This window comes from Synchiropus splendidus, chromosome 1, assembly GCF_027744825.2.
Source record: "Synchiropus splendidus isolate RoL2022-P1 chromosome 1, RoL_Sspl_1.0, whole genome shotgun sequence".
Classification (NCBI taxonomy): Eukaryota; Metazoa; Chordata; class Actinopteri; order Syngnathiformes; family Callionymidae; genus Synchiropus; species Synchiropus splendidus.
The window spans coordinates 59,718,865-59,730,396 of record NC_071334.1 but is presented as its reverse complement, the minus strand read 5'-3'; the positions used below and the strand labels follow the sequence as shown (position 1 = coordinate 59,730,396).

The window sequence follows — 11,532 nt, the reverse complement described above, 5'->3', positions numbered from 1 at the left end:
AACTCCATGAATGCACAATGTCAAGCTGTCACATCTGTTCATCTCTCCCACGTCATCAGAAGTTGAACAGCGTCTGTTTATGATGTTGACTTTCGCTGTCACGGAAGTGACAGACACTCACAAGTCTCCTGCCAACTGGACGGCTGCTCTTCATGTCACAGAGCTACCCAAACAAGCCAAAATGGATCTGTTTCATGACACCGCAGCTCTTCTCCGAGTCTCCTCTGAATGACGGAGCTGAGTCATCTTTTGAGTCAGTGCAGGTTGACGCACCTGTGAGGTAATATTTTATGTGTATTTCGGATTTAAAACAGTCAGAGGCAGAGCAGTTTAAAAATCATGTCCGTGTTTAGTTTCAGGCTTTTCTGTGATTGACTCGTAGTAAAGGCACAAGAGTAAATGTCGTACTGATCCTAATCCCTTCCCATTCACGCTGAAGTCAGACTGTTTGATAGGTCTAATCATTGCAATATTAATATTATGAATCACAATTCAACTGCTCCTGCATCCTTCTCTAACGGTGAGTGGAAAATAAACAGAAATATATTGTGATAAAATCGCAATATTATGTGCATTAACTCAACATTTCAGTCACATGATGAACAAGCAGAGCGCCTCCCCTCCCCCGCTGCCTTTTTTTCCTCCATGACAAGCAGGATGGAGGGGGAGGGCCGGTGGATAATCCCATCATGCCTTGCAGGAGGAAACCGGAAGGATCAGTGAGTGAAGCAGCCGAGTGCACAGCGGCTCAGGCGGACACACTCACCGATGCTGAATGAGGAGGCACCACTATGGGGAGCATGGCTCTCATCTCCTCCACATCACTCTCCAGCAACTCCTCCTCCCTGGGTGAGTACAAGTATTTTCACAGAAGAACGGGCCACGAGTTAGGAATATAGTGTGAGGCGTGTGTGTGTGTCTTTCAGCCCTTGTCTGTGGATCTCATGTGGGTGTCTGAATGGCTCAGTTGTCCAAGTGACGTGACTACTTGTCTTTCTTTTACACTGAGGCATAAGCGCACGCACAAATACACATGCACACACACCATCTTTGTTGGGACCGCTCATAGCCATAATGCTTTCCCAGCCTAACTGAAGCATCCAAAACACATGGTTAACCTTTGCAACACAGCACTCATACATGTACGTAAGCAAAAAACACTTATAAACACGCAACATATGAAGCAAGACATACAACCCTGCATGTACTTTACTGATATGATTGGTGTTAAATATATTCTGAGTGCAATGCGCTCAGTTGGACAGAAATTGGCCTTGAGAAGGTCCGACAACACGCATGAATGAAGGAGCAAAGCTTCAGAACGCTGGTAAATTGCCATTCTGTCGCCATAGTCACATGAAAGTTATGTATTTCAGTGTTTGGAGTGTTGTTTGATAGATTGTTTGATACAGTCAGAATTTCTGCCTTGTTCTATTTTTTTTAACTGCATCAGGTCTAAGGTTTAAACTTTTAAACTTTTTAATACCTGTACATATCAGCATCTTTTATTTACACTGCGCTGCGCTTTATTACCACTTAGTTTTTATGCTGTTGCACAAGGGAGATGCCACTCATTTTTGTTGTATCATCTGCTACAATGACAATAAAGGTTATTCTGATTCTGAAACACATGACCAGAAGTAATAGAAATGAATGGAAAATGTTTAAAACGTTATCACGTTTTCCAAATAGAGCTACAAAACACCATCACAAATCACTGCTAGTTTAACTGGAGGCCTGATACTCTGCGTAATAACTAATAATTCTCCATTAAAAGTCTATGCAAACAATATCAACAGCAAAGAATCACTCTTATCCACAGCTTTCGCGCTTAAAGTCTGGAGTGGCAGACGAGTGAATACAAACAACCAAAGGAACTGTAGGTGGAGAACTCACTTGAGACCCACAAATTCAAGTGTCTATACACATGACAACCATAAGAACGGCTGCTAAGAAGTCAGCTACTCACTCACACAATCTCATTCCAACGTTTGCCAACATGTTGATGTAAACATAAACAACAGTCATAATTTAGGACACACAAATATTTACATTCTCATTTAAGAATACATTTTGTTTTTCATCTTTTTGTCAGGCTATTGGCCAATGCATTGACACTTGACACTGACTTCTTAACTGACAGTGACCTTACAGGCGAAACACAAAGCGCATCAGGGAACTTTTTGGATCATAAAAGCTCATGAAAGGTTTTTATAGCCATATTCTGTGATAGCGATCACAACTATTGCGCTTGTCAACATTTCTCCCTCTAATTACAAAAGTTAATGAGCTGCAAACACAGCCGCGTCTGAGTGAATCTTTTAGTCAATTTTAAGTGACGCTCTCATGACGGATCAGTGTGCCGTGCCAAGAACCTCCTCCTGACTGTGATGAATGACGCTTGAGAGCGTTCAAAGGGCTGCGGCTTACACACACACACACACGCGCTTGTGCTGCTGGAAGGACATGAGGCAGAGGCCAGGACTGACTCTGCAGGTGAGCTCCGTGATTTGATCCTGAGCTGCTTCTTCCTACTGCACTTCACATTCTCTTAAACATAAGGACGACCAGCAGGATTTCAACATCATTACATTGGAAAACAGGTATGAGTGGGACACCAAATGTTGCAAGTTCACTCAAACATCTGAATGCTGCTATTTGCTTAAAAACCTGTTTCCAAGCCTGAAATTTCAACTTGAGGCAGACAGGGGAAGTGTTGGATAATTTGACTCATCAAGAGAGCTGATTACATGTCGCCTTGTTAACCGGGTTATTTATTGACCACTTGTTGCATCTGTGGTGTCAATGTAACTCAAAACTGCTCAGATTCACTCTTAAAAATGTCCCAGAATCAAGAGGCCAGTATAGGCACTCCTCAGAATTTACAGTTTGTCACGCTCTAAACAGCGCAGCCAGATTTACAGTTGACTTTAACTTCTTTTCTTGCTGGGACAGTTGTGGGACAGTGTCGTGCCGTGCTCTTTCCAGAACCAACAACAGTGTTTGACCTCGGTGTCAGCCCTGAACAGAAGTGGAAAGATTGATTTGGTTTTATTTGAGTGGATCTGTTGTCTCTGTGTGCTGTCATGTGATCCACTGCTTCACAGTCAGTTGTAGAACTCATCTGAAAAGACTGAGCCAGAGTGGTGACAAGGTGCATTGAAGCATTTAAGTTGTGAGCGCAGTCCCATGTGGTCCAAACAGTGAGCCTAAAAAAGTTGTTTTGTTGGAGCACTTTTTGCTTTCTTGCACAATGGTTTATTTTTTCTTTTCCTATATCTTACGTTACATTTCATGGTAAGCTGCTTTTAAAAAATAGATCTATAGCAAGTTCAATTTGAGTCAATTTCAATGGGAGCTTCATTTTACTGCGTGAATGGAGGGATTTATTAGCCTCCATTTGGCTGCACGTGCTTTATCTGAAGGAAGCAATTCACATGCCGGTGCTGCTGTGAGCAGATATATCATCATGTGTTTTATGATCCTGCATAATAATCACACTCTTAGTTGTGAGATATTATGATAGAAGCGTTGGTGCTGTCTTGTATGACCACAATTCGTTGGAATTAAAATCGCCTTTGGCACTGAAGGGAAGCTGTGAATACTTGACTCCTGACTTGACTTCAGATACATGTCATGCATGCCTCGCTCATGGATGAAACCCATGTATTAAGTTGAGATTCACAGCAAAAGTAAAACACTTGGGATACAACCATTAAAACTCAAAAGGTCCAAGACTATCAAAAGTTACACCCCGTCTCCTTACACGGCACAAACCCTCTGAGGGGGCACCATGCAAGTCTTGACATGAAAACCTCGACGTTCCAGTTGCTGGCAAGAGAAGGAGGTGATGCAAGTTCCATGTGAAGCTTCCCTGACCTACATCTCATCGTGAGTGTTTCAGGGTGCTTTCTGACCTGCTCTGTGAAGCCATCTTCACCACACGGAAGAGGCGTCCGACCAGCCTCCTGCTATCACGCACATAAAGCGTTCCTAAACACAATTTCTGAAGTGATGGACACGCACAGTGGGGCTACGCTGCTGAGATTCTGCTTTTGCGCTTGCAATGGTCACGGTGAATTCTTTGCAGGTCAGAAGATTTCAGTAACAAAAGCGGTGTCTTGACCTATGACTTCAGTTCCATGCTCTCAATTCAGATTAGTCATATGTGAAATCTATTTTCAACTATCATGAATTGAATCGTTCCCAGTAGGGAAAAAAATAATCATCATAAAACACATCACAAGGGAATGTAAAAATGCAGAGAAAAATGTGGCGTGTCGTGACAACTTGTCACAAGATGCCTCCGTCCTCATCCCCGAGACTTTCAGCGGCATTTCTCATTAACATTATGTGGATCTACATGGTGGTTCGCCACACTCATCGACTCATACAGACCAACTTTCAGCAACAAATAAGCCAACTGCTTGCAATGTTTAGCTCTCTGCTGAAGGGGTTCATTTTTGTACTAATGCATATATTAAAGCATGAAAACACTGGGGTACTGGGTATGAATTATGGAAGATGTAAATATGGCTTACAGACAAATGAACAATGAGACCAGTTGAATGAAGAGTGTATGTGTCAAGTGCTGTGATAAATGTATCAAGTTTGTATAAACCTGTGGAGTAACCTTCAGGAGCAGTGACAGAATTCCATTGGCTGACTACTGGAAAGTTATTTCAATGGCCTGGGAAAAGTTGACACAAATCTGTTCTCTGAGCAGCTTCTCTTCTTGTCTTTCATGATGTGTCTTCAGGAGAACAGCTGACCACCAACCTCTCTTCTCACCCCGCTGTCGCCTCAGTCTTAAATAATCATGGCGGATCACAGCAAGGAGACAGAGCCCACCCCATCTCCACCTCAACTTCTGGAGCGCCGGCTTCGACAGCGACAATCTACAGCTTCGGTTCTCAAAAAGAAGCTGAAGCAGAGTGCAACATGTTCCATCCCAAGAGTCCGCTCCACCCTGATCGGGTTCTTTCCTGTGGTCCAGTGGCTCCCTAAGTACAAACTGAAAGAGTACGTGTGGGGGGACGTGATGTCCGGTTTGATCATCGGTATCATCCTGGTACCACAGGCCATCGCCTACTGCCTCCTGGCCGGGGTCGACCCCATCTACGGCTTATACACCTCCTTCTACGCCAACATCATCTACTTCTTGATGGGCACATCCAGACATGTCTCTGTGGGCATCTTCAGCCTCATGAGTCTCATGGTGGGACAGGTAAGGACGTGACTTGAAACCATCATTCGACTTCTCATGTGTTCACTGAATTGGAGTTTTGATCATTTTCCATCATTTTGTCAACTTCCTCATTCATTTTCTGAGCAAGGCGAGAGTCAAAGGGGAGCCCTTACAAGACTCACGTCCCAAGCAACATCGGCATCTAAGCGTTTCTGCCAGGATTTTTTGAAACAGTGGCGAAGTTTTAGTTGCGTGAGCAATGTTCCTGTCGGTAGTAATTACAATGTTTCCTTCGAGATAAAACTACGATAGTTCTGCCCACTTCTACAGTGCGTGGGTTTTCTGGCTGTTGAAATGTTCCCGCTTTGTTTTATCACTTGTGATCACGAGACATTTCTGGCTAGGAGAATCTGCTGGGGCAGAATCTTTATGTGTGTGTGTTTTCAGGGTGCAGCTCAGACATAACTGTGCGTGAAGCGCAGTACCACCAGAGAGGAGACTCTAGCGACGGTTCTCCATGTTAAATTAAGATATTCAGGCACTTGAGAAAAAACATCACTGGCTGATGATGATGACATGTAAATACTTTGGAAGAAACATGAGCCCAACAATTGTCAACATTTATTTAGAGACTGAGAGCGCGGTCATTTCCATCTGCTCTTCATAAGTGTATAGTAAATTACACATTGAAACCTCAAAAGGTGAGACGAAGCATGCTACTTCAATAGCTTAGAACAAATAGAGGGAAATTGTACAGAGCATGGAAGTGAGTCCCAGGTGACTATGGATAGAAAGAAAAATGTAATTCGCAAATATTAGGGTTGCAACGTGGTCTACCTTAAAGATTAGTGTGTTTTTTGCAAATGTTGCCTCTCACTTCCGTCTTTCATGAGTTGGCTGTGAGCTGTTCCTGTACTTTTGACGTTTTGGTCATAACATCGATGACATCACGACTAGTCAACTCGTGAACTTGTTGAGGACTGATTCAATCGTCGATTATGTCGGCTGATGCAAACACGTGATGGTGTGTGAGTTTTGATGGTGCTTGAACCCGTCGACAGTGAGGTCTGATTTGCCTGCAGGTGGTGGATCGAGAAGTGTTCCTGGCTGGTTTTGACCTCAATGATGAGTCTGCGGCATTCAATTCGTCACTGAACCTCTCCAACGCCGCTGGTCAGACTGTGGAGCTCATGGGAATGCAATGTGACAAAGAGTGCTACGCCATCTGCATCGCCGCCGCTCTGACCTTCCTGGCTGGGGTCTACCAGGTAAATATGCCTCATGTTGACCAAGCCGCTTGCTGCAGTGCAACCCTAATGTAGCATATTTATGAGAAACAGAGAGCAAAAAATCTAAATATTTTTGGTTTATTTAATATTTATAGCGTATGAGCAAAGCTTGACGGGGTTACTTCAGCGCTGTAGCACTGTTTCACCATATCATATGATAATCCTACTTCTAACACCATTTGTGAGTGAGAGCGAAGACAACCAAAGAATCACCTCTCACTTCGTCACAGGTTACTTGGAGGATATAGTGTGTTCTGACAGCACAGTTTAATAGCAAACATCATCATCATAACTGTTGTTGTTAGTTCTACCAACATATTTTGTTTAATATTAAAGCTGTAATTTCCTGTATTTTCACAATTTTCAAAGAGACATTGCAAGAGTCTAAGTCTCACTGCCTAATCTGCCTCTGACTCAGGTCCTGATGGCTGTCTTTCGGCTCGGTTTTGTCTCGGTCTACCTGTCCGCTCCAATGTTGGACGGCTTCGCCACGGGAGCTTCCTTCACCATCCTCACCGTTCAAGCCAAATACCTGCTGGGCCTGAAGATTCCACGTCACCAAGGTTACGGCACAGTTGTTGTAACCTGGATCAACATCTTCTCCAACATTCACAAGACCAACGTGTGTGACCTCATCACCAGCGCCATCTGTATCTCAATATTAGGTACTTGTTCTTGACAAGTGCAAAAGTTTCATGTTCCAAGTTCCCGCTCAAATGTGACTGCCAAAACTGTTCTCGCGATAGTGGCGGGGAAGGAGATCCAGGAGCGCTTCAAGGACCGTCTGAAGATCCCTTTACCCACTGAGCTGGTGGTGGTTGCAGGAGCCACACTTGCCAGCCATTACGGGGAGCTCAACAGCCATTATGGCACCGCCGTATCTGGTCACATCCCCACAGGTTTCATCCCCCCACAAGTGCCCAGCTTTGGCCTGATGCCTAGAGTGGCCATGGACGCCATTCCCCTGGCTGTTATCAGGTAATGCAACAACGTCTGTTATCTAATCTGGAGGATTCAGACAGCGCTCAGTAGCTGGAATGAACGCGTGGGAAAAAAAAATCTATAACTGTCTGTTTACATTCCACACCTGACCATCACAATCTTCTGCTGCCCAGGAATCAACTACGAGACTCTGATTTGACCTCATTTTATCAACGTCACAGTTTCCGTTCTGTCTGTCTGCTTTAGTTACGTCTCATATTTTGTCTCATACGTCCACTCAGTCATCTGACTTACGCTGGTGTATTTTGTCTTCCAGTTTCGCTTTCACCGTGTCATTGTCCGAGATGTTTGCGAAAAAGAACGGCTACACGGTTCGTCCCAACCAGGAGATGCTGGCCATCGGCTTCTGCAACATCATCCCGTCTTTCTTCCACAGCTTCACCACAAGTGCCGCTCTGGCCAAAACCATGGTGAAGGACTCCACCGGATGCCAGACTCAGGTATACATGGGCTGCCAATCCAAGTCCCTGTGCATCCAAAACTGGAACGCCATCTCCTTGCTGCCAGGTCTCCAGTGTCATCAGTGCTCTGGTCGTGCTGCTGGTTCTGCTCTTCTTCGCACCCTACTTCCACGACTTACAGAAGTGTGTCCTTGCCTGCATCATCATAGTCAGCCTGCGCGGGGCCTTAAGGAAATATAAGAACATTCCCGCGATGTGGCGCACCAACAGGAACGATGCCATTGTTTGGTTGGTGGCCATGTCAGCCACGGCTCTGATCAGCATCGAGCTGGGTCTCCTGGTTGGAGTGGTGTTTGCCATGATGTGCGTCATCTACAAAACCCAAAATCCAAAGGTGAGTGCAGCAGTATTGAAATATTAATGGACGAATGAATCTTCATTACAATATATAACATTTGTCAACGTCTAATATATCACTATTCAGTCAACACTACTTACATTTCAAAGATTGAGATTGAGCAGAGTGAAGAACAGTTCTTATCATTTCTGTCCTTTAAAAATGTATTGCTTTGTTGCAAACGAACAACAAACAAAGACACAACTTAAGATGGAGAACATGACCGTGATTCCCTGCTAATCTGAGATTTTGTTGCAGCATTCAAAGTTCCCCTGTTCCCAGAAACAGTGGCAGAACAACAGACATAATATCCAAACATTTTGCAGCTCTGACCCAGGGCTTCCCCCTTCCTTCCTGACACATGCTGGATCATTGTGTTGGAATCTTTCAGGCAGCTGATGGATTCATCTGAGGGGTCCATTAAATAAAGAATTGAAATACTGAAATAATAATATACAGAAAAAAAGTATGATATTATAATTTAAGATCACTGATGTTTGTCACTTACTGAAATAGTTTGGTATTATATCATGCAGAATTCACAATGTTAAATGGATAAAAAATGGAGAGAAGCTCTTGGTTTACACACTGAAAAGGCTTCATGGTGATTACAAGGCTGCAGGTTTGGAATAGATCCTGGACTTTGCTCTCTGTGCGCTGTAAAATTGGCCAAATGTTAATGTGAGCTTGAGCCATTGAAGGTTTTTTTTTCCTCTTGTTTGATCGCTCAGGTTTCTCTGCTGGGCCAGGCTGATGACACTGAGCTTTACGAAGACCTGGAGGAGTACGCGAACCTCACAGCCCCACCTCGAATTAAGATTGTGCGCTTCCAGGCTCCTCTTTACTACGCCAACAAAGAGTCTTTCCTCAAGTCACTCTACAAGACAGTGGGAGTGGAGCCCTTCTTGGAGCTGACGGCGAGAAGAAAGGCAGACAAGGTAGCTAAAGAAATGTCTGTAAACGGAGGGGGAAATGGAGAGCTGGGGGTGGGACTGGTGAACAGAGAGCTGGACTTCCACACCATCGTGTTGGACTGCTCCGCCATGCCCTTCATTGACTCCACCGGCGTGGCCACGTTCAATGGGCTGGTCAAAGAGTACAGAGAGATTGGGATCCAGGTGCTTCTGGCCTGCTGCAACACCTCGCTGGTCGACAGCCTGCAGAAGGGTCAGGTCTTCGGGAAGACTGACTCAGACATGAGCAGCATGCTGTTCCACTCTGTTCACGCCGCCACCGTCCACGCCGGCCTCAGTGGTACGCACAGGACGGACGACTCGCTGGTGTGATTATGGAAAACCAGAAGTCCGTCTCCAGTTACATTGACACACACTGGAATACTGAAGCACAAAACAAAAAGAGTCGACACACCCCGTGACTCTTAAGGTGTCAAGTCTGAAATGACATTCTAGTTTGCACCGTTCTTCACAAATAATCATGGCTGACTTTTCGCACAGACTTGTTGAAGAGTAATGAATGTACATCATTCACTGAACCCACTAACATGTAACATGTAGCCCAAAACACACGACCGTGTTTGAGTTGAAATAATGGAGGATCATTCAGTAGATGTTTCGATGGCATTTCAGAGCAGAACTTTGAAGCTCAATGCTCCCAGTACAAGGTCTCGGGAGCTTTTGTCCAGACTGGAGCTGTTGCCACAGACTCATGATACCAAATTATTTGAACATAGAATGATTTTTGTGGCTTCTAGCTCAGCTCAGTGAGTGGAGTCGTTCAAAAGACGCGAAATGATTTCATAATTCTTGCAGTAATATTGTGCACTTTTATTTATAGGTGAGTGATTTCACTTACATTTAAGATATTAAAGCAAGCGTGTCCACAAATGTTGGTTATTTTACGGATGGAGTGATGTGAGGTTGAAGTTCACATAGGGACATTCCTGACTTATTTTAAATTATTGTTTTTAATCTAAACATTGATTTAAAGCATGATAATAAAAAAAAAATGACAGACCCCAATTCAGATGTATAATAATAATAATAATAATAATAATAATAATAAGTTTTCACCTTGTTTTTCAGTTCCTCAATGAAAACTATTTGGTTACAGATTATCACAGAACACATAGAAAGAGTCAATGATACTACAAAAAAGAAAAAAGAAAAAAAAAACTCTCATATATCCAATTGGGAGACTTTGGTCAGCGGTGATAGTGCTTCAGGAGTCCAGAGTCCAGAGCGAGTCACTATCAGCAGCGCCAACCATTACCCTGCTCCTAAAAATCATTCCTTAAAGAAAAGTTTAACTTTCCGGACCAGATGTTTTAAGTCAGTGTCGGAGACTAATGAGGAGGATTGCCACCGCCGCCCAACCAACCTTGCCTTAGTGAAGACAGAGAAGGACTGACACGGTGTCAACATCATCTCAGGGTTGAATCTATTTTTATTCCGCTTTTTATTTCCTCCTTAGCTGGCATTAGTCTTTGAGTTACTTTTATATCTAGAGTCAAAAGGTTTGTTCATGGACTGAGGAGAACGCCTTATTTGTTTATATAGAAAAGGATTCAATGATTTTGTATGTCCCTTTTTCTATATTCATGTAACAGTGCCTGACTGCTTTAGGCTCAATAAAACGTTTTTTAACAAAAAAAATGGTGTCACTTGGATAACTTGAAGCGCGGGAGGAAGAAAGACAAAAGAAACATCAGGTGGACAGGAGAAAGAAAGAAAGACTGAATGGGCAGACAAAAGGATGGATGGATGGACCAACACAGATTTCTCATGCATCACTCAAAACACGTCTGCACCACTGAAAAATCCTATGGTTCCTCATGATTCTGATATATTTCATGTAATCTAATTTAATATTTGGTGGATTCATATTCACTCCATGGCAGCTCACAATCCCAATAGGCAGCCAGTCAACTAGTAAATATATTACCATGACAAATGTCGAAGGACGTACAGGTCACGCTTTAGATTAGGGGACATTTATTGCCCTAAATATATTACTTATTCAAATGTGTAATTGCAGCACAGTAATTCATCATTATAAAATATTCATTAGTGTCTTGTTAAGACTAGATTTTTTTCCTGAAATAGTCACTGAAAGTTCACTCTGAACAACACCATAATTTTAGTACTAACCGCGAATAAACAAGTAAAGGCTAGTATGGGTTCCTCAGTCTAAAGTGTCACAGGACATTCATCTGAGGCTGGAAAGGTTCAGGTGTCAAGGGGTTTTTGGTACATTATAATTTATAACAGCATGAAATTAGACTATTATTTCAAATAA

At 43.3% G+C, this 11,532-nt stretch overlaps 1 protein-coding gene across 3 annotated transcripts; it reads left to right on the top strand.

Moving 5' to 3' along the window:
- Positions 1-708: 708 nt before the first annotated feature.
- Positions 709-10,865, top strand: slc26a1 (solute carrier family 26 member 1). 3 transcript variants are annotated; one of them, XM_053885937.1, is made up of 8 exons: positions 709-849; positions 4,760-5,227; positions 6,271-6,456; positions 6,896-7,142; positions 7,224-7,455; positions 7,736-7,919; positions 7,987-8,274; positions 9,009-10,865. In XM_053885937.1, exons 2-8 carry the CDS (start codon positions 4,820-4,822, stop codon positions 9,561-9,563), a joined length of 2,100 nt encoding a protein of 699 aa, XP_053741912.1. In that variant the 5' UTR covers positions 709-849; positions 4,760-4,819; the 3' UTR covers positions 9,564-10,865. The 3 variants fall into 3 exon arrangements, with proteins under 3 accessions (XP_053741912.1, XP_053741903.1, XP_053741897.1); XM_053885928.1 differs by lacking the exon at positions 709-849 and adding an exon at positions 2,426-2,496; XM_053885922.1 differs by lacking the exon at positions 709-849 and adding an exon at positions 2,437-2,603.
- The last annotated feature ends 667 nt before the right edge of the window (positions 10,866-11,532 follow it).

What these genes read in the sequence shown, in the direction of transcription:
- slc26a1 (XM_053885937.1), top strand. Translation starts at nt 4,820, where the DNA reads ATGGCGGATCACAGCAAGGAGACAGAGCCCACCCCATCTCCACCTCAA. An exon ending in CATCTGTATCTCAATATTAG is followed by an intron (nt 7,143 to 7,223) that starts GTACTTGTTCTT and finishes TTCTCGCGATAG; the next exon opens with TGGCGGGGAAGGAGATCCAG. An exon ending in ACAAAACCCAAAATCCAAAG is followed by an intron (nt 8,275 to 9,008) that starts GTGAGTGCAGCA and finishes TTGATCGCTCAG; the next exon opens with GTTTCTCTGCTGGGCCAGGC.